Source organism: Acanthopagrus latus, chromosome 17 (genome assembly GCF_904848185.1).
Source record: "Acanthopagrus latus isolate v.2019 chromosome 17, fAcaLat1.1, whole genome shotgun sequence".
Taxonomy (NCBI): Eukaryota; Metazoa; Chordata; class Actinopteri; order Spariformes; family Sparidae; genus Acanthopagrus; species Acanthopagrus latus.
The window spans coordinates 1,324,422-1,347,639 of NC_051055.1; the positions used below are offsets into that span (position 1 = coordinate 1,324,422).

The 23,218-nt window shown below is 42.4% G+C and overlaps 2 protein-coding genes across 5 annotated transcripts in view; one reads left to right on the forward strand and one right to left on the reverse strand.

The window, feature by feature from the left end:
- Positions 1-16,868, reverse strand: part of enpp2 (ectonucleotide pyrophosphatase/phosphodiesterase 2) — a 66,714-nt gene extending 49,846 nt beyond the window's left edge. For 2 of the 4 annotated variants that reach the window (XM_037075610.1, XM_037075609.1), the window contains exons 1-4: positions 14,173-16,868; positions 13,189-13,294; positions 7,461-7,616; positions 3,155-3,280 (exon numbers count right to left, since the gene is read on the reverse strand). In XM_037075610.1, coding sequence (XP_036931505.1) covers positions 3,155-3,280; positions 7,461-7,616; positions 13,189-13,294; positions 14,173-14,190 — 406 coding nt within the window. In that variant the 5' untranslated portion in view covers positions 14,191-16,868. Of the gene's footprint in view, positions 1-3,133; positions 3,281-7,460; positions 7,617-13,188; positions 13,295-14,172 lie in introns of those variants that run through there. The other 2 variants (XM_037075611.1, XM_037075612.1) reach the window with 2 other exon arrangements.
- Positions 16,227-22,344, forward strand: LOC119005669. The gene is made up of 5 exons (XM_037073519.1): positions 16,227-16,293; positions 17,792-17,826; positions 18,288-18,354; positions 18,480-18,578; positions 19,380-22,344. Exons 1-5 carry the CDS (start codon positions 16,227-16,229, stop codon positions 20,138-20,140), a joined length of 1,029 nt encoding a protein of 342 aa, XP_036929414.1. The 3' UTR covers positions 20,141-22,344.
- Positions 22,345-23,218: the final 874 nt, after the last annotated feature.

Consider the following 23,218-nt stretch of genomic DNA (forward strand, 5'->3'; position numbering starts at 1 on the left):
ACTGGTGGTAGGCGAATTGGTAGGGGTCCAGTGTGGATGGTAAACTGGTTTTGAGGTGAGCCAGGACCAGCCACTCGAAGCACTTTGAGATGGTGGGGGTGAGGGCAGCTGGGCGGAAATCATGAAGGCTCACAGCGGTGGAGTGTTTTGGCACCAGCATGATGGAGAAAGCCTTCCGTGCATTAACCCCGCACACATGTCGGTGGGAGTGTGAGGCGCTGGTGGTCTGCAGGGAGCACAGCCTTGAAGGCCACCTCCTTGTTGTCCTTGTTAAAGCGGCCATGGAATTGGTTGAGCTCATCAAGTAAGGAGGTGTTGCTGGATGGAGTGGAGGTGGTGGTTGGTTTATAGCCTGTGATGGCCTGGATGCCTTGCCACATGTGTCAGGGGTCAGAGTTACTCTTGTGCTCCTCAATCCTTAGCTTGTGGCTGTGCTTGAACGGAGGAGGCGATGAAGTCACTGTCTGTGTGGAAGTCGAGGGTGGCCTGAGATATTCCATATTCCAGTCAGTGTTTTCAAAACGCTGCTGAAGTGCAGAGTCTGCTCCCTCTGACCAAACTTGTGTCTGTCCTCACTCTGGGTTTCACACGTCTGATTAGTTGTGAGTACTTAGACAGTAGGAACAGTAGCCCTTTTTACACAGTGAAGCTGCATTGACTCTGCAGCGTTAGTTAGCCAATTCTCTGCCGATGGTGATTCACACAGAGTCAAGCATCTCTGCCTTAAAGACGAACCGCTGTGTAATTCCCACAGAAAGCCGGTGCTGCGGCTCTTAAGGGGCGTTCAGACCAAACGCGAAAGACGCGAATTGAGCAGCAACTCTACATTGAAAATCAATGTAAATGGCGCAATGAGATGCGATTCAGGCGGCGGCGGCATGAATGGAGCGTCTAGCGCAGCACGAATGAAGCGTCTGGGGTGTCGGGAGGGTCTGAGGCGGCGCTTCTGAAGCGTCTGAAGCGACGTGAATTAAGTTGAAAATATCAAACTTTTCAGGTGGCATCGCACCGCGACATCCAATCAGCGACGAATTCAAGGCGACGACGTCACCTCACGTACGTTTGTTTACATTCAGACCAACATGGAGGAGAAGCTAATTGTAGCTGTGTGTGGGCACAGACCCGAGCTAACAGGTCCTCGAACTGGGCTCCGGTCAGCCTGAGGTACCGCTGGAACCGGTCGTCACCCAGATGGAGCTCCTGGAGGAGACAGTGAAATTACCCCAGCTCTGTGTGTCTCCGGAGGACTTCATGAACCCAGACACGACGGTGGGTGGTTTTCCAGCGTTTCTGGGACTTGTACAGCAGGTACAGTGCACATTGGTGATATCAGCCATGATCCACGTAGAAAGAGAGCAGGTTGAGAAATACTGGTTCATCCGCGTCATCTTTTTTTCTCCCTGAGCGTCAAGCGCGACAAGTGCGAATGAAGCGTATAGTCCAAAATGATCAAGCGGCACAATACAAGTGTCTCAAGTGATTGGATTCGCGTCTATCTATATGGTCTGAACGCCCCATTAAAGAGTTGGACGGTCCAAGGGTCCAAGGTGTTTCCCTGGTGTCCTCCCTCCAATCTAAACCCATGGACAGTTTGTAATCATATGGATGCTGTCATAATGTGTTGTGATTGAGCTCCTGACCCACCAAACATCCTGGAAAGTGACAAAGTTACATTTTTCTTGCTACATTACATAATTACATAATCATGATCAGTAAAGAGGCTGTTTTCTGCGGGAAGGTTCACTTAAGTCTTGGTCTGGAGGGCTGACTGTCACGGTGATTTGTTTTCATCACGTTTTCATAAAGTTTTTTGCCGGTGACAGACACTGTTTTTTGAGCAGAAATGTGAGGAAGATTTGGTAATTAGGTGGGAGGACAGACGCTTCTCCACCTACAGCTGTGGTATTTTTTTCCTCATATACGTTGCCAAAGACAGTTACAGTTACTACGTTACTTTTGTCATGTAACCTTGCTCTGCGCCACTGACTTCCGTTCACACTGGTTTGGTTTGCCAATAATACAGCCCTGACACTACCTCCAGAGGCAGATCAATGCCGGAGTGAAATTTCATCCCTCGCTGCATCTGAAGCTTTCACACAGAGGAGGATGTGAAGTATTGACACAGGATGCCTGCATGCAAACGGCAGTGTGAATGGGGCTACTGAGAGGTGGTCAAATTGTCCAAGGTGGGGGAGGGGGACAGCTTTGTAGGCATCAGCCATTTTTGTGTAGACATGGTCCAGCATCTTGTCTGGTGGTGGGGCAGGAGACATGTTGATGAAATTCGAGAGGTAAAGTCTTCAAGTTATAGAGATTGAAGCCATCCACAACAATAAAGCCTGCCTCGGGATGAAGAGTCTGTAGTTTGCTAATAGCAGTATGCAGTTCTTCCATCGCAGTTTCTCATTCGCAGTTTCTCATTCACGAGATGTTTAAGTAACCAAATTCTGGTCAGTTTTCCATGGTATGCTGATTTCTTAAACACATAAACACATTGGTCTTAGACAAACCGGGGCTGTTAACTGATGCAAGCCAGTACAGATAATGTTCATATTCATATCAGAGAAAAACACCATAAACATAGCATTTAGCTTCTAAAGTGACTGATGGTGAGTTGGGTGTACATTTTTCAGCTCTTAAAGGGTTCAGCTCGTTAGGTACTGCAGTGAATGCAGCACTTAATGAGCTTAAAGGGTATAGCTCATTAGGTACTGCATTCACTGCAATTTAGTTAGTTAGTTAGTTTTTAATGGATTTTTGTTTCCAGAATTGCTCAAAGAGGTGCAAAATATGACTTCTGATCTAGACAGCAAGCCTTTCCAATATGCAGATCATTGTATGTATTGGACTTAGACTTAGATGACTTTATTGATCCTTTTGGGAGGCTCCCTCTGTGAAGTTGAAGCCCCATGTCACACACACAGCACTGCTACACACATATACAGTAAAATAGATAAACATATAAGTAAATAAATATTCAAAAAAAAACACTGTAGGAATAGAAATATATATGTGTGCATATATAATTTATATAAACTGTAGTTGTAGTTATGGTTATGATATTGCACATGGTTATTGTAAAAGTCCTTCAGTCTTTCTGTTCATTGTAATAACATATTCTAAACATACATACTGCATATTCAAAGCTGCAAACCTTTACACAGAGTCTTGTAGTTGGTACAGCAATCTCCTCTGGTCAGACAGTCATCAGAGCAGTGGCAGGCATGTTGTTCATTTCGAGGCTCCCCGCACCTATCTTTACTGCACTCATAACCTCCCTCTGTAAACGTTAACACAAGACAGATGTCAGCAAAAAAAACATTAAAAAAGTGACAGGGCATTAATGTGCACACTTCAAAACCTTGATATTTTTACACCTAATTTGGTAAATCAGAGCACAATGTTAAATGAAGGTTGATATATTAATGTAACAGTGGCCTGGCTGCATACTATACTGCTGAGCACTCTAGGGACAAACAGAAAAACTGTTACGTATTCTGACCAAATTCTCATGATGAGAACACCAGATGACAGCTGTAGCTTCAGGCAGGATTTGCCACTGTAAGAGTAAAGACCAGAGCACAAACAAGTATTTAATCATTTACGGGTGAGGCAGTGGTAAGCCAGAGACCACCAGGCTGAAGGAGAGAACATCAGATCAGACCACCAACACTGGAGGGGGAAATGTTGACAGACCAACAGACAGAACAAGGAACAGGGAGGAAGAGCAATAAACAAGTACAGCTTAGAGTAAGGAATGTGTTCAGACCCAGATCAAGTCTATGCATAGTCCACAGCTCATTTCCAGCCCATATTAATAAACTGTACAGCCTGACAATCAGTTTAAAACAGTCTTCATTAAAAGGCTCAGCCAAAGTATTTTTTCAACAGAGAGCTAAATTATCATCATTAAGCCTCATCAGTCATTTTCTAGGGAAATCAGGGCAGAAATACAAATTTAGATCTAAAATAATCAGGGTCTGTCTGAATGTTCATTAGACAAAAGTTAAACGTGCATTATTAAGGTGCTATTTTAAAAAAAAAAAAAGAAAGCATATTTATGAGTGTAATTCCTAAAACGTCAAATACCAACACATTGGGATTATAGGTTGGGCTGGCCACCATCGCTATGCATCAGGTTTTTGATGACTTGGAAAACCAAGGTTTCTGGAGAATCGAGTCAAGATCTTGTCTCATCCACTCTGGTGATATTTCAGATCCACATTCAAGTGCATTAACAAAGCCTGTTAACAGGAGCAACATCAAAGAAAGTAGCTTTGCAACAACCATTGCAGCTACCAACCACACTGCACCTTCTAAGCCCACAGTGTACAAGATGAAAAGGCAGCCCATAACATCTTAAGAGATGTCATCAGAAGTCTGTCCTTATTGTAAAGTTGTAAAGAACCACATCTATTATCCAAATGTTCAAAACTGAAGACAATTCCTCAAAGGGAGAAAATTGAGTTTCTGAGAGATAAAGGAATCTGTTTTGGATGTTTGATGTTTGGCCACATGAGCAAGAAATGCATAAGTCATCTACCATGTGATGAATGCAATCTAAAGCACCCAACCATTCTGCATATTCATAATCAAGACAAAGGCAGCAAACCTCAAGAAACACCAGTGAGTAGTGCACTTGTCTCTCTGCAAGCAGGTGGTTGTACCGGAGACCAAGACAGTACTCTTTTCATCATTCCTGTACAGTTGAAGTCTGTGAAAGGAGATAAGGTGCTGCAGACCTATGCCTTCTTAGACCCTGGAAGTACAGCAACCTTTTGTACCTCCAGCTGCATGAAGAAGTTAAATTTACAAGGCAAAAAGACTCATGTTATGTTGCGCACCATGGGCCAAGAAAAGCCAGATTCTTACAGGACTGGAGGTGTCAAGGCTGGACAGTAACCCGTTTGTGCAGCTCCCAGAGACATTCACACAAGAAACAATCCCTGTGTCAAAGAACAACATTCCAACTCAGCAAGATGTTCAAAGATGGGAACACCTGAAAGATATTAGGATCCCAAAACTGGAAGCTGATGTTGAAATCTTGATTGGGACAAATGCACCAAAACTCATGGAGCCATAGGAAATAATTAACAGCAAAGGTGATGGACTTTATGCCGTGAAGACCCTATTGGGGTGGGTCGTCATCAGACCTTTGAGGTGCTACAATGCTTGCCCGAGAAGTGGCTCAACCATATATGCCAATAGGATATCCATCATCAGACTGGAGGAGCTGTTGGTCTCTCAGTATAACCAGGACCGCAGTGAAAATGGAGGAAAAGCAGGAGATGTCAAGGGACGGGATCAAGATTTAAGGAGATCATGGAGAAGTCCATTTGCAGGCAGCAAGGTCATTAGTGCATGGACTTGCCCTTTAAAGTGGATGACATCACCATGCTGAACAACAGGTGCAAAGCTGAACAACATATTAAAAGTCTCAAGAGATGATGGACAGTGGATATGCAGAGGTGGTTCCTCAAGACCAGTTGGAAGGTAGAGGTGGCAGACTGTGGTTTCTCCCTCATCATGGAGTCTATCACCCAAAGAAGAAAACCTTAAGAGTGGTCTTTGATTGCCGAGCAGGATTTAGGGGAACCTCTTTAAACTGTCAGCTTTTGCAAGGTCTTGACCTCACAATTTTTCTCTTTGGTGTCTTAACAAGATTCAGACAGGAGAACATTGCTCTGATGACTGATATCCAAGCTACTGTATGTTCCACCAGGTGAGGGTGTCAGAGAAGCATGTGGATTTTCTTTGCTTCCTCTGGTGGCCGAAAGGAGACACGTCACAGAGTCCAGTGGAACACAGAACGAGAGTGTACATCTTTGGAGCAGTTGCATCACTAAGCGTTGCTAGTGATTTACAGAGGACTGCAACGGACAATAAGGATGACTTCAAAGTGGAGGTGACTGATACTATTTACAACAACTTTTATGTGGATGATTGTTTGAAATCCATGCCCACAGAAGAGGATGCACTGTCATTGGTTGTTGATCTTGGACACATTTGTGCAAAGGGAGGATTTCAGCTGATAAAGTGGACCAGCAATAGTCAAAAGGTGTTGAAGCATCATGACGAAGCATCCAGAGGTCTGTCTGTGGATAACTTCCTGGCATGAAAAGGTGGATTTAGGGTCCAGACTTTATACAAAGCCAGAAAGGATTTGTATGTGCAGTATGGTTGAGGACAAAGACAGGGTGACAGAGCGGCCCATATTCAAGCTCGTCTTGCTTCAAGAGCAGTGTTAAGGTCATGACCCCACATTGAGTAACACGTGTTGGAGGATCTTGATTCAGAAGAAAGAAGACAGAAGATTATGACTCCTTTTTTGGTTGATATAATTGTTCTATCATCATTATTAGGGGCCGGTGTGTAGGAGCCACATCTGTTTATCTGTCAGTCCTTTGGGTTTTGTCAGGTCTCCACAGGCGGCAGTATAGCGTTTTCTTTATAGTCACAGCTGTAGGTAATCAGGGGCAGCATGGGGTGGTGGATCATGCGTTTTTACCGCTTGCTCGCCTAGTTCACTCACCCACCTCACTACTTTGTTTTCAAGCAGCATCACTTTGTTTGTTTATTTTGTGCATTAATTCAGTTGTGTTGTATTAAATGGGAACATCATCCGAACATGGACAGGTGCATGGACAGTTGTTTGTTGAGCACGTAAAAACAGTCTCCCACTCCCATGCCGAGTGACTGAAAAGGGCATCTATTGATTAAAGCTGCTATATTCAGATGATGTGAAGTGTGAAAATGTAGCCACGAACCTATGAATTACATCATATAACCAAATATGTAACATTTTCATTAAGTTTAAAAATACAGCGGAAAGAGTGATCAGATATAATGGGATGCATCAAGAAAGGGAGTTAACTGAAGGCCTGAAGGCCAGAGTTTCTAAGAGCCAGTGATAAGGACACAGGGAGAGCACCTTCTTAAAAAAAACCAAAGCAAGGCGAAGAGCAACTGGTCGACATGCAGTTCTGCACAGATGCCAATCTTTGCGCAAGCGCAGAAAGTAATACTGGGTTTTTCCACTAGAGGTACAGGGATTTTCCATAAGAAATATGGGATTTTTCCATAGAGAAATAGCAGTGTCAGCAGAAACTAAACAGATTAGTGATCGGTTGAGGCCATGTTGTCCGAACAGACACACCCACACCCACCCGCTTTGTCCTACTGCACTCAGCCTTGAAGCCTCCTGGTGACTTTTTTGACCTTTTTTTTGGACCAACGTAGAAAAGAAAAGTCGTTATACGACAACTACAGGAGGGCAGGATAGTCACTATAATAATAAAAGAACACATGATATACATGCACAGTGCTGTTTGGTGAGTCTAAATCTAGTTACATCCAGATACATTTTTCTAAAGAAATAAAAGTACTAAGACAGAGGGTATTAAAGGCTGCGTGGTAAGAACAAAATAATTTGCACAGTAAAAGGGAGGATCATTCAGTACCTGTCCTCAGGCAGAGCTGATCAAAGTCTGAGCAGCAGCCGTTGTACGTCTTACACAGGTTGTCGCAGCGGCAGTTTGGTGGCTCTGGCTCGACCAGCTCAAAACACCTGTTACTACAGGAGCCAGAGGTCGGCACGTAGTGAGATGCAGAGCGAGCTGAGGACCAAAGACACACAGAATTACACCAGTTTATATGTGTCATGTGAAATGAGATCTGTTACAACCGGTTAACATCAGATATAAGGTCCAGTGCTGACAGGTTGAAGACAATTAAATGATGTGTGTAGTACTTAAGTCCCATGTAGGATATCCATTTCAAAGTTGCAAATCATTTGACAGGTCATAGTTTAAGGTTTGTTTTTCTATAATACTGAAATGATTTGAAGTTGATTCTTGGTTCGTCTCCTGATGTGTTAAAATATTATTATATATATCATAGTATTAACCTATTTAAACAATGACATGTGTTTGACATTCTATTTGTATCTTTATCTTGTAGATTTATGATTGTTCAGTCTATTCATATGGACACTAACCCTTCTCTTAACCATGATCTCTCCATACATGTAAAAATGATTTATGATTATAAGGGTTGCACAATAAATCAAAACATTTTTGAAATTGCAATTTGGCAAACTACCATATCCAAATCTCAGAAGCTGCAATTTTTTGATGAAGTTACAATTATTGTTTACATTAGTACAAAGACAAAGACATTAGTACAGTACAAAGAAGTACTGTAGTTCTGCAGAGATGATGGGCCTACTGTTCAAATCTTCTGCTCCAGATAGAAGAAAACATGTTTGTTTGGTATGGACCCCAAAAATGTCACATCATCATGATTTTATTCTTGCATGAAAATCATATCGTTGGTCAAAATACTCGTTATATGATTATATAATTATATTCATTTTTACCATATTGTGCAGCCCTAATGATTATCATGTCATAATCTATAAGTATGCTATTGCTGTATGCAGCAAATCTCTAAGTTCCCTCCCGTGGATATTTGCCCAAGGGTCTGTAGTTGATCCAAATGCTGTTGATATTATCAAATGGATCTGTGAATCCAGCCTCTTTAACCTGTTCATACGGGAAAACTTGCTTGTGATGTTACAATAAAAATTGCGATCTGCAAGATGATCAAAGTCTTGATTCAGATTTATGCTGATGTCTTTAGTCTTCTGTACTCACTGATGGACTGTAAAGAAACTGTACACTGTACCACCCTAGTGAAAACAAGATGGCTGAAAACCTTTAGTGAGTAAAGCGTGGAATAAGAGAATGTAAGGAATGTTTGGGTTTTTTTTGCAAATTAACATTTGCTCAAATTCACACACACTTTTTAAAATTATTCTCATGTAAATAAACAGTAACAGACTCCCTGGCCTTCTGCTTTGACAAGCTTTAACACAGTGGTGCAACCCTCCACCTTGTTATGCTGACAGGGTTTGAGAATCTGCTGCAAAAAATGAGCTCCAGTCCTCTCTTACTATTGACTCAAGGCAGAGCAACACAAACACACTCCCTCTCCTTGCAGGGCCACAGTAATCTGTTGTAACCACCCCACAACCACCGCGCACTGCTGCTCGCTCATTTCATATGCACTGGAAGCACTTCATATAGAAAATAACCCAGCAAATAAACTGAGCGGGACAAATTCTTCCGGAGCTGCAGTTGTGGAAAGTTGTACTCATCTAACTACATGCCATTTCTGTTTTGAGGAGGGACCTTGGAGACAGCCAGAGGTGGACATGTGTCACTCTGGTTGACACTGGGTTGACTGATTGCACTTGAAGCTTACAGAGGATTCAAGATTTACTCAGCTCTGAAAAAACTCTGAAGTAGTTTTTTTGTGTGTGCCTTTGACCTGGAGCAAAGCTTTAGGCATGTCCTGCCCACACTTGGCCACAATTCATGAGTGCAGTTCCAAAACACACTTCACATGGTCTGCAGGCAGACACTTTGGCAACTGAATTAAACTGTGAATTTTCCTCAGGTTTGCAGTGTTGTTAACGTGTGATGAACATAGTCCTGAGAAGCTGGATGCCCTTTCTATTGTTCTCATGTATTTAACAGAAAGAAACAGCAGAAAACCACACAATGTTTGGAGTGTGGTGATGTAGTGCTTCAACTTACAATTATGTTCATGGCTGATTCATTTAAATGTTTCTTCCATTAGTTTTTAACACTGTCCATCAACGTTTCTCAGAGGTCAATGCGACAACCTTCTTGCATAATATGATTTATTGTGTCAGCACCACTGTTGGGGGTTACTAACCTTGAGGTATTGGGAAGTTGAGAGAATTCTCTACAGCCAAGAATAGCACAAAGTTTTCAAATACTCATAATTTATTAGATTTTGATCCTTTGTCTCCCAGCCAGTCCCTGTGGCCAAGGCTGTTCATTTGTTTCAAAAGGCTGAGGCTGTTTAAGTGTTCTTCATCATCACATCACATGATATATGCCGCTGACTTTAATCCAAAGTGGTGACCACTGCATGTGAGAGAATCAATCAATCAGCCAAATCTGCACTCTGGAGGATAGTCTTCTTTAGGCTCTACAATATCGCCCCCAATGGACGAGTGATGAACTGCAATAACATTTAGGGTGGTTTCTTGGCAGATATGGAATAAATTTCATGGCAAGATGCCACCAAATCCTGCACACTGGACCTTTAAATAGTGTATAATGCAGAGCCATAAGATGACTCATTTATTGGCTTATGTGATAGTAAACTAAATTTCTTCTAGTTTTTGACTGTTATTGAGACAAAACAAGGCATCAATTTGGATGATGGTAAACTGGGATGGGCTCCCAACCAAATTTAAACTCATAGACCAAATATGTGGTTGATAAACAAGAAAATTATCTTTAGCTGCAGCCCTACTTTAATGGATCCAAAAGGTCACAAGATAAGTAAACATGTAAAACACAAACACACAAAAAAAACCCTCAACTGAACCTTTTTTCAGACTTTTCAGAAAGCTTTTGCTTTTCTTTTGTGAAATGTGAGACCCACAATCCTTCACAGCTCTAGAGATGATGACAGTATTAAAGTCTGTGAGGGGAAGTGCTCACAGCTCAGACACTTTGCTTTGAGGGGCCCAGACTGTGTCACATAATTTCAAGCAGAGAGAAGAAGAAGCTACTTTTGTGGAAATTGTATTGTAGTGACCCTGTAAATGTGTTCTGCTATATGTGTTAAATGTTCTATTAAAGTTCTGAATGTTCATGCAGTTGGGTAGAAACAGGAAGTGACGTCAGGAGGTTGATGCGGTTGTGTTTTGGTTCCGGTTGAAGAGTGGAGGAGCTCAGAAGACGACTGTGTGTTGTACGGCGTGGTTACGGCCAACAGTGGCCATTAAGGGTTGTTACAATAAATGCACATTATAAGATAAACCAGCTCACGTGTTCATTGTCCGCTACAGTATCAAATCAAAGGAGAAAAAAATGGATTCCTAGGTATTCTTCTAACATTTGACTCTGTGGACTGTTTTTATTTGACAGGCCATCCACATTTTACTGACTGCTGGAGGAATCTTTTCTCTTACCTACCATCCACAAGGAAGTGGCTGAAGGTGAGACAGATGTCTCAAGCCCAGCTCAGTAGTGTGAATGTTTGCGGGCTCGGGGTAAAGCAGTTCAAAGATGTTTTCTGCTCCGTTTTTAGACAGAGCACCAAGCCGCCAATTTGCCCGTCCTTTTGGCAGCTTAGTCCGCGGTTTTAGATAGAGGGCGGCAAATTGGGGGTCTGTTTTGGTCCGCCGATTTTCCACCTTGGAGGATACACGTTTCCTCCTCGCCTGCTATCTAAAAACGAGGCGGGAATGTGCCAGCCTCTGCGTGAGGTGGGCGGAGGTGTCTCTAGCCCTTTTTAGATAGAAAAGGTGGCACATTTGCTCCAAGGTAAGGGCGGCAACATGCCGGCCTGTCTTTCTAAAACCGAGGCCTAATATTTCTCCTTTTAAAAAAGCCGCCTCTGACATAGGCATAAACATGTGACGTCCCAGATAGCCATTGGACTCTGTAACAGAATAGGGCCGCAACCGCAATACGATAGAGCAGGATCTGGCCCGGCACCGCCTCACGGACTCATTCCTGAGTCCAGACGCACATCGGGCCGAAGCCGTTTCGGATCTGTTTTTCGGGGTTGTTGCGGATATGTGCCAGGCATTTTCGTCAGTTAGGGTAGGCATAGCATATAAGCATAGCATATAATAGGCTACATTTTGCACAGTCTGTGGAATGTCCAAAAAAACATTTTCACTACAAGGCCTATAACTAAAAAAAAGCTTGACTTGACTTGTTAAGGTTTCAGTTGGAGCAATGAAATCTCAAATTTATAGGCCTATAGGCCTCAAATCTAGGACAAGACACTATCTGGCCCATGTTTGCATAATTTTACCGAAACAGAGAAAGTGCGTTCTTCCAGACAGTCATCAGAAAAAATACGTGGGCTACAATTAGCTGAAATAACTTGTTTTAATGATTAAAACACATATCAAAACCACGTGAACAAAGTCAACAAACAGAACTTATTAATGACCACTGGTGGATGGTGTCGACCAAGAGCAGCCTGAGGTGAGGTTTTGATATTCCTGCTGCTGCTGCTGCTGCTGCTGCTGCTCTCATGTCGCCCGCCGCTCTGTCTGTTGACAGGGCAAACCAGCGTATGGCATGCGCCCAGATCTCTGCTTCTGTTGCCTTTGCCGTCAGTGAGCATTTGCACACTGCACCTGGTGGGAAAACACAGACGTCATTAGCTAACACCGACTCCATTGTGGTGAACAAATGGTGAACAGCTTTTTAACTTGCTATCTACAAAGCCAACGGCATTTAACTTGTACAATGCATTTAAGTTATATACAGTAAATTTGAATAAACAAATATAAACTTACTTGTGGTAGCCATGGTCAGTTCGAAAGGTCCGAGTCCAGAAGAACAGAGAAATCCATGTGAGCATACAGGTCTGATGATTTTTGGGGGGCGATTCTGTCTGAGGTCCGTATTACGGATGTGGGCCGTATCTGTGTGACGACAGTCCAGCGAGACCAACGTTCACTTGGCACTTTTGGCGCTGTCATGACACGATCCTAAAACGGACCTGCGCCACTGTCAGCATCTCTCTCTCTCTTCTCTCAATTCATACATACTGACGTCCCACAGAGGCGGGCCATACTATTATTATATTATTATTAGGAAGAACAAATACTAGATAACTGCAAGGATGAATGTTTTTCTGTATGAATATACAGGCTGTGAGATAAGCCTATACTAAAATAACCGGTCTGTCCAAATATTTCTATAGCTGGGACATTTTAAATGGGCCAAATCCATTGTTAAATAAGAAGTTAACACAACCAAACAGCTACAGAGACCGAGGAGACGCTGCATCTCCTGGACCTCAGCAGCTGTCCAGTTGTTCATCTTAATGTCCGCGGATGAAGTGATGGACTGACTGCTGTGATCAGCTGTTTCTTGGTTTTAAAACTCCTCGGTTGTGGGTCGCACAACAGTGCAGGTCATTGACACCTCCACCCACCTCACGCAGAGGCCGGCACTGTTCACAGCCCAACTTCAAGCTTCACGTCACGTCACACGTCACACCTACCTCAGAGGCGGCTTTTAGAAAGGAGGAACATTACGCTTCGGTTTTAGAAAGACAGACCGGCACATTGCCGCCCTTACCTTGGCTGATTCCTAGTATCAAGACGATTGTACTTACACTCTGTCCTGGCTGAAGTCCCGTCCTCTCCTGAGCGCTTCGGCCGGTCGTAGACAAATCCCCAACACACATCAGTGCCACACAGGACTGACAGGATCCAAACAAACTGAGACACCAACAACACATGATGTTAGAGTCGTTTAGAACTGATATAGGCTTGTCAAAGGTCACGAGGTTTATTCTCTATCAGACAGCTGACACCAGGAGAATGAGATGCAATACTGTCAGGCCCATAGGAAAGTCTGGAGGTCTCAGATATTCCATGTGCTCCAGTGTCAAAAGTAGAAAAAAAAATAAAATAAATAACAATAAAGATCCTTACATGTGTGTATAGACTTCATACTATGGGTCTTGTTGTTTCTGCTTTTTCATCCAAAACAAATCTCCCCATACTTAAACATGCAAGTTACATGTTAAATCAGAGCCAAAGTACTTATAACTAAAGTTTTCCCTATATCTGCAGAAAAAAAGTTAATGAGTGGAGGTACAGAGTATCAGAGAACTGAAACAGAGACATGTTGTACTGTGGCTGATTATTCAGACTGCATGCTGTGGCCATCGCATAAAACCTGGAGATGTGTTGAGTTTTACCCTGAGGTTTGCCCGTTTCTAGACGTGACGGCAGGAGCACCACAGAGACATGGTGGAGTGAGTCGATGACTCATCGACCGACCTGACGGAACTGTTCGGTTAGTTTTTAGTGAACTGGGACCACCCGCATCCGCACAGCGACCCCCGTGATAGCTTGACGAATCGTTCGTTCGTTGGAAATGAGAGAAAAATCTACAATTGTGCTGCACATGCTGAGCAGCGGGACGGGAGGAGCAGGAAGGCTGTCCCGGAAAAAAAAGACCTCAGAAAAGCTGAAAAGGTCCTTCTGGCACCGATGAAGCGCTGACTACCACAACAGCTACAACAGGCGCATTTAAAAACAACGATGTCTCCTGTGAGCTGCCCTCAGGACACTTCATACTCTTACCGTACCAGTTTCTGCAGCAACATGTTCCTCTGCCGGGCTGAGCGCAGTCCGGTGCTGTGGGTCGGACAGTGACAGATGCTGACTCCGAACTGCAGAACCACCGGAGAGGCACCGTGGAGGAGAACAGGCGGGAGAAGGGGAGTTGACTAAATGTGTGGACCAGATTGTTATTGGTGGCGGGTCGGGGAGGCGGGGGGGGCTGAGTCGTGCAGTCAGAGGCAGACAGAAAGGTACGGAGCCCCAGATTTGACATGGTCAAAAAGAAATTTAAACTGTGGCCACAGTATAGCTATAACGTGCGCACGAAATACTAATTCGTGGCCACGAAGTAGGTATAATGTGCGCACGAAATACTAATTAATAATAGCATTCCTGGACAGCTAGGTAAGTAAATCAAGCGCACCTTCTCCAGAAACTGGAGAAGAACTACATGATGTCCTTCAGGTGAGTGTCTTATCTTATTCTGTTCTCGTCAATATCTTGTTGTCCCGCATTGAGACAGCGCCTCTCACTGATGGTCTAGCATCATGTGAGTCGGACTCTGAGCTGAGGGAGTACATAGACTGTGTGAGCTGCAGCCTTTAATGATGCCACTGAACGCAGCTGTGGAGTTACAGTAGCGCTCACTGTATGTATCGAGTTGCCAAGGGAACCGATAGCCTATCAGTGGTCAGAATCTAGTTTGAATTGATTTGCAGGTTGCTGTTGCTCGGACTGAACTACTGAAGGTGTCTGTAGTGTTCTCTGGACATTTGTCCTTCAGTAAAATCACAAAAGGTTAAAAGTTCACTATATCATAGGCCTAATTAAATAACTGCCTAAATGTGGGATAACTAGAACAGAATAAGATGATACACTCACCTTAAGGATGTCACGTAGGCCAGGGGTGTCAATCTCACGGCCCGCGGGCCAGGGTTTAATCCGGCCCACCAGATGATTTTTGCAAAGTGTAAAAATAACAGAAAAGTCTGCAATTTTTCAGTAAAAGTAACTGTTATTTCAAATGTGTCCACTGGGAGTCGCTGTTCATGCTGGAGCTGGGAGTTCTGCGAAAGGCCTGTCTTTGTTCATACATGCTTGTTTGGTGTCAACTTTACTCTCTGTCGCACCCTCATTACCCAAAATGGCTTTGTCAAAAAAGAGGAAAGTGGACACAGAGAGCACAGTTTACCACGAAAAATGGACCTTTTCCTATTTATTTGCAGAGGTGAATGGAAAACCTGTGTGTTTGGTGTGTTCACAGCAAGTTTCAGCGCTAAACGAATATAATATTTGATGCCACTATGAGACTCATCATGCCAAAAATTATACCAGCTTGCGAGGGCAACTGAGAGGATAAATGAACTGTTAGCGGGTCTGAAGAAACAGCAGTCTGTTTTTACCCATAGCCCAGATATCAGTGATGCAGCATTGCGGGCCAGCTACTTTATTGCTAGCGAAATAGCAACATAAACAAAGCCGTACTGTGAGGGTGAGTTCCTGAAAACATGCATGCTGAAGGTGGTGGAGGTCATGTGCCCTGAGGACCAACAGGGTTTTGCTAACATTAGTCTGACAAGAAACACCGAGGCAGATGGATTTCAGATCTTTCGGTGGATTTGGACAGTCAGCTGAAGCACAATGTCAAGTTGTTTGTTGCATTTTCGATTGCAATTGATGAGAGCATGGACATTACGGATGTTGCCCAACTCGCCATATTCATTCATGGTGTTGATGAGACTTTGACTGTCACCGAGGAGTTCCTGGAGTTGGTGCCTATGATGGATGCAACAACAGCAAATGACATTTTCAACTGTTGTCGGAGTGCTAGACAGGGTCTGAGTGGACTGGGCCCGTGCTGTCAGCCTGGCTACAGATGGCGCGCCATCAATGATCGGGATATTACGTGGATATTACAGAGCATTTGAATAATCTGAAGAAGACACTGCAAGGCCGCAAAAAAGTTGTCACACAGTATTATGACAGCATACATGCGTTCAAGTTGAAGCTTACTTTGTGGGAGACACAACTTTCAGGTGGTGACCCTGCTTGTATGTGTGCGCCCAGAGTTAATGTTAACATGACTCGGTACAAAGATAAGATCACAGGACTGCTGCAGGAGTTTGAGCAACGGTTTCAGATTTTTGGTCAACTTAAGACAGATTTCACGGTTTTTTGCTCGCCATTCACAGTCAATGCCTAGACTGCCAGTCAACATCCAACTTGAAATCATTGACTTGCAGTGTGATTCAGATTTAAGGGACAAATTTGTGTCGGCTGAAACTGGCTGCTACTCAGGATATGACACCTGATATTGATGCATGTGTGAAGGCTAAAAGATGCCAAGTTTCAGGAGCAAATTAAACAGTGAGTAACCCTACTTAATGTCAAATGTCAAATACTTTTGCAGCCTAAAGAGTTCTGTGAAAATGAATGCTTGCTGTGGAAATATGCTCTGAAGGTTGTGCAATATCATGTCAGTCAGCAGCAAAGAGTTTGGTTTGGTGGAACCCTGTTGCTCATGCATTGCCACAACTGATACAGTATGTTTTTTTTTTAAAATGTTTTGTTGTATAAATTGTATACATGTACAAGGCATTGTGATAACTCAACCTTCTTTGACAGTTCCCACCCACTTTTGTACGTTTGGATTACTACACAGATGTGGAAATGAGAGTAAATTTAAAATCATTTCTAGATCTTGACAAGTTGTTTGATCAGAAAGTAAAATAATATATTGGTCAATTTCCAGATACCTGTGACTGAGTATTTTGTGCCTTTGTACATACACTGTGACCTGTAAGTTCTAATTCACAAGAGTAAATGATAAACTGAGGCAGTATATTGTTGAAATTGCACAAATTCTTCTTAAAAAATGTCAGGTTGTTAAAAAAGTTGTCAGGTTGTCAGGTTGTTCCTTAAAGATGAGCATTTACAGAATGTACTACTTTTGCACTAAAATAGAGGGGAAAATCTGAAGTTGTGCCATGATTTTACTGGTCCGGCCCATTTGAGATTAAGCAGTTTCTATTGCAGTTTCTAGAGAAGGTGCGCTCGATTTGCTTATCGAGCTGTCCAGGAATGATATTAATATTATTAATTAGTGTTTTGTGCGCACATTATACCTACTTCGTGGCCACAAAGTAGTATTTCGTGTGCATGTTATAGCTATATTGTGGCCATAATTTAATTTTTTTTTGACCATGTCATGTCTGGGGCTCCATAGAAAGGTGAGGTCGGGAGAATGTTTGCGCCAAGAACTTTGCCACCTGCGCACCAATCAGACACAGTGACCCATTTCAACGTGTGGCAGTCAGAGGGGTCAATATCACACCTGAAGGAGGTGAGGGCTTGTGCCTTTAAGAGCTGGCCCAAGGCATAAGCGAACTAAGCGCCTGCTTAGGGCCCTGCAGCCAGTAGGGGGCCCCAAAGAGCAATCAATGAAAAAATTCTATTTTTGATTTTTGCATCTATGAGTGATGCTTTCTGTATGATCAAGGATATATTATTGTAAAAATAAAATAAAATGAAAGACAACATTTTTTTTAGTGCTGCTGCTAATGTAGGTAGTGCAGGTAGTTGAGGGGCAAAACAATGTCTCAAAAAAGGACATATCCTTCAGGAGCAGAGAAAAGAAAGAGGAAGAAAGAGGAAGAAGAGAAAAAAACGCCAAGATAAAGGTATGTTTGCATGTCATGGAATGTTAATCAAAGAGATTTGTGTAGCCGTTGATAACATAGGCTAATAGCTAGCTTGTTAAAAACGAGAGAGATTTATCTTTCAAATGGCCTGTTAGCTTAATATTCCTACTAACGTGTTTGTATTTGTGTCTGAGCTTTAACTTAGAGTTGATTCTCACTGTTGGGCCGATACATTTCCCCCTTTCTTTTCTTTTTGGCTTCAAAACAAAGTTTTTGATTTGATAGTAAACATCTGTTTGCTAGCAAGCGCAGTGCTAGCAATATGTTTTTGGATCAGGCTGATGGACAGATATGTTGCTCAAATTGTTTGCTGCAGAGCATGGGAATTTATGTGAGTAAAATAAACATATTCTATTTATTTTTTGTTTTGTTTTTTACTTTTTTTTTTTTTTTTTTACATCAACTCATATTGTGAAACTTCCCCAGGAGCACTGTTAAAGTACTTTGGAGGCCCAGAATCAGCCCAGTGCCAGTCCACATCAGGCTCAACTGTGGGAAATGCATCAGGTCAGGGAAAGACTGGCACTACACTGTACATTTCATTTCTAAGTATAAGAATTACACTCGAAGGGAAATGAATTTAGTGAAAGTATCTCATTAATATATGTCTATATTAATGTATTTCATCTTAGGTCCATCCCCATCCTCTACAGAGCCTTGTCTCGCACCCCCATCCTCTGTGCCCACTGTCCCCTCAGGCTATGTGTCTGTAACCACAGCTGATTTACCTGGTAATTTAACAGCAAAACAGATTTCATGTAATTGTCTAATTATCTCAATAAGATTTAATTTAAGATATGATCATATGGTAGGGGTGGCTGTAGCTCAGCGGGTAGAGCAGGTCGACTAGTGATCGAAAGGTCGCTAGTTCAAATCCCGGCTCAGGGCAAGGCTGAGCTGCATGTCGAAGTGTCTTTGAGCAAGATACTGAACCCCCCATTGCTCATCAGTGAGGGCCCTGCGATGAGCTGGCAACTTGTCCAGGGAGTACCCTGCCCTCGCCCTGAGACAAGGCTGGGATTGGCTCCAGCAGCAACACCCCGCGACCCCGTGGAAAGGGATAAGCGGTTACGGATAATGACATGACATCATATGGTGAGGGACTTTTTAGACAAATGCATATTATTTCAAAATTTCTGAAGCAAATTTCAGTTGTTTCACTGGCAGAGTTTTTCTTATTACAAGCAAAAACACACTGATATAAGAGATTTTAAACTTTTAGTTTTTATTTAAAAAAAAAGAAAAAAGTAAGCAACATCAATTTTAAGTGTAATATGACATCTAACATTGCTAGCTTTTGTTGTTGTCCTCTATAGAGCCTTGTCTCGCACCCCCATCCTCTGTTCCCACTGTCCCCTCTGGGTCTGCAACTACAGCTGATTTACCTGCTAAGTTAACAGCAAAACACCTTTTAGAATTGCTCATTGTACTGCAGAACATTCAGAAATCAATAATTACGTCCAAAAGTGTAATTTAATGTCCTTATCATTCTTTATTTTTGAATCATTGTCTTTCTTTGGTCACTTCCTCAGCGACTTCCACCACAACGTCCGCTTGGCACCATGGATCATCATCAGCTCTGCCAGTTGATCCAGCTGAGTGGCCTTCTTTCCTCTCAGATTTAGACAGGACTGAGCAGGCAATCAGAGGGCCACTGCCTATTCAGGAGAACTTTTCATTCCCCAAAAGGCATGATGGCCGAAGTTTCCATTATCACTATATCTATAGACAGTTAGACAATGGGGAAAAAGTAAAGCGGAGCTGGCTGACTTATTCAAGAAGTAAAGACGCAGTCTATTGCTTTTGCTGTAAATTATTTTCAAAGAAGTCCTTAACACTGGCAACTGAGGGACAGTGGGATTGGGTCAACATTGGTGCACTGCTAAAACAGCATGAGAATGGTGAAGATCATTGCAGCAACATGGTGAAATGGAAGGAATTTGTCTTGCGTCTGTCAAAAGGGAAAACTATTGATGACACAGAAATGGGCCTCCTTGAGGCAGAAAAGAATCGCTGGAGAGATGTTCTCACACGCTTAATCAGTATTATCCAGTCACTAGCAGAAAGGAACCTGGCACTGAGGGGATCTGTTGACACATTACATCAGGCCAACAATGGGAACTTTCTAAAAGAAGTGGAACTGATAGCTAAATTTGATCCTGTATTGAGAGATCACGTGAGACGCATCGACAGTGGAGCAGAACATATCACATACTTGGGGAAAACGATTCAAAATGAGTTGATAACCTGTGTTAGTGATAAAATAGTGGAGACAATGGTGTCTGAAATATAAGATTCAAAATACTATGCCATAATACTGGATTGCACCCCAGATTCAAGATTCAAGATTCAAGAAAACTTTATTTATCCCGAGGGAAATTGTCGTGCAACAGTAGTAAAACAAAGTGAGAAAGGAATACAAAAGTAATAAATAATGGTAAAGTAATAAATAAACAAGTTACTAAGTACACAGAATGCTGAATGATGATGTAAGTCATCAAGAACAGACGTCTGTTGTTGTGCGCACTGTAAATCTTGGAAAAACACCAGAGATAAAGGAGCACTTCTTGGGGTTTTCTCCTAACTCCTGACTCTACTGGTCAAGGCCTATCTGAACTAATTCTTCAGAGGCTGGAAGAATTGAACATCCCCTTTGACGACTGTAGGGGACAGTCTTATGACAATGGTGCAAACATGAAAGGTGCAAATAAAGGCGTGCAGGCAAGGCTTTCAAAAAAAAATCCACGTGCTTTTTATGTGCCTTGTGGAGCCCATAGCCTAAATCTAGTGGTCTCTGATGCTGCTAAAGTGTCCATGGATGCCACTTGCTTCTTTGGAAATCTGGAAAAAATATACAAAGTCTTCTCAGGTTCCCCTCAAAGGTGGACCATCTTGAAGAAGCATGTAAACAACACAGTCAAGTCTTGGAGTGAAACACGATGGGAAAGCCAGGTTAAAAGTATCGAACCTTTACGCTACCAAGCAGAAAAGGTGAGACAGGCTTTGTTAGAAGTTAGGGAAAAAACTACTGACCCCACAGTAAAAGTTGAGACCCACTCGCTTGCTGAAGAAATCGGGTCATTCAGATTTCAAATTTGCTGTGTGGTTTGGTATGACATTCTCTCCCAGATTAACACCACAAGCAAACTACTTCAGTCAGCCAACATGCAGTTTGATGTTGCAGTGGGGCTCATTCAGAAAAACAAAGAACATTTAATCGGTTACAGGGCAACCGGTTTTAAAGATGCACAGGTCTCTGCAAAAGAGACATGTGAACAATTGAACACTGAAGCAGTGATCAAACAGAAGAGGTTGCGAACCACAAAAAGGCACTTTGCCTATGAGATGCCTGATGAGCCACAATCTGATGTGATGAAGAGGCTGGAAGTATCCTTCTTCATTGCTGTGGTAGACTGTACCATCCAGTCTTTGGAGGACCGCTTTCAGAGGCATGTTTGGAGTGCTTTCCAACTTTGGCCAGCTTGATCCACAGACAAGAAAGGATCAGTGTAAACTTCTCAGAGACAAACTCACCTTTGGAGAACAGTCTGATATTGATGGGAACGCACTGGCCACAGAGATGGAGAACCTTCCAGATCTCCCTAAAGCACAGATGAGCCCATTTGAACTGCTCACCTACTTCTCTCAAAATGAGATCTGTGAGTTGTACCCAAATCTATGGGTAGCTCTACGGATAGCATGCACTCTCCCTGTGACTGTAGCATCTGCAGAGCGGAGCTTTTCCAAGCTCAAATTAATAAAGAACTACTTGAGATCTTCCATCGCACAAGAAAGACTGAGTGGACCGGCAGTGATTAGTATTAACAACAAAGTTGGCCATCAGATTTCTTACGGTGAAGCCAGGAAGCACAGGTTTTAAGGAGTGGGTGGAGTATTGAGGAAGAACAGAGTAACACCAAAGTTACATTTTAAGACCTAATTATTCAACTTTATATTTGTTCTTTTTAGAACCATTTTTGTTACCTGGTTTCAGGTAACTCTGTTCATTTACATCATTATTGAAGTATCTGCTTGACATTTTAATTCTGTCTGTTTTTGTACTGAATTGAATTTATTTTTATATATCTAAGGGATTTTATTTTTTGTTATTGCACTTTATTGTTGTTCTTGCACTAGAAATTTTTGCACATTGCTGTTGCAGTTTTTGAAACCAGATGACACAGTAACACAATGCTTCATCACTTGAAATGTTGTGAAAATCAACCCCAGGCCGCTCTTGAAGCTGAATGTGCTACATTTTGAGATTAAAAACCATATGTGGCACCCTGAACACCATTCATCAGTCATTCATTGGTATTATTTGTATTGTTGGATTGGTATTATTTATGTTATTACCTAGGCCACCCCCTTAAATGTGTAAGACATGTCAGGCGCAATAAGTTTATACTGTAGTAGGTGTGTGAATGATCAACAATCAATATTATTGGCAGAAATACGGGGCCCCAAGATCTGATTTTGCTCAGGGCCCCATGGAGGCTTGGGCCGGCTCTGTGTGTGTTGTTCTGTTTGCTGGTTGGTTTGGTTTGCAGGTTACCTGTTTTTCACCATTTTTGGAATGTCCTGGCAACTCCGTGTGGTTATGTGCATGTGTGCTTATTAAATATGATGTTATCAGTATTTCCCAGTCCCTGTTTATCTCAGAATCCAGAACAGAATAACACCTTCATATTTAATGGTCAAAACTGGTCACTTAGTCAGGCCAGATTTCTCAATATATTCCCCCCTCTGTGGGTTTACAAATCCCACACAAGACTTAACATGCGTGAGGGCGAAAAAACCTTAAAAATTCTTATAAGGATTAAAAAATTCCCCCCAGATTTGCTTTTACTTTAAATGACCTGGACAACCACCTAAGGCTCACATTGTTTACCTGAGTTAATCATACATTGGTTACACATATTGCATATACACATTTTCTTTGCTACAAATGTTATGTATGCATGGTCAAACATTACTGTTAGCTTTTGCCTGCGGTGTGCAGTTATGTGTAACTTAGATGACTGTAAAATGGAATAATACAAGTCAAAATATAATATTAAAGCTTAAATGACAAATATAGTACAAAAACAACATTCCTTTGAACAACTTCATAAGTTTGGCATGTTTAAATCATTTAATTCTTTATTTCAAAGTTCAGTCCTTGGTCACAGTCATGGAAAAATTATATGTTTGATTCACTGTCCGAGTCCATGTAGTAATCAGGTATTGGGAACAAATGTGGATGTTCGATCACCATTTGTGCCAGTTGAGCCTTTGCCACCTTCGTAGTTGCCATCATGGACATCTGTCGGGCAAAAGCTTTTTTAAATTCATTTGTCAGAATGGGTATGATGCAACAAACCACTAAAAT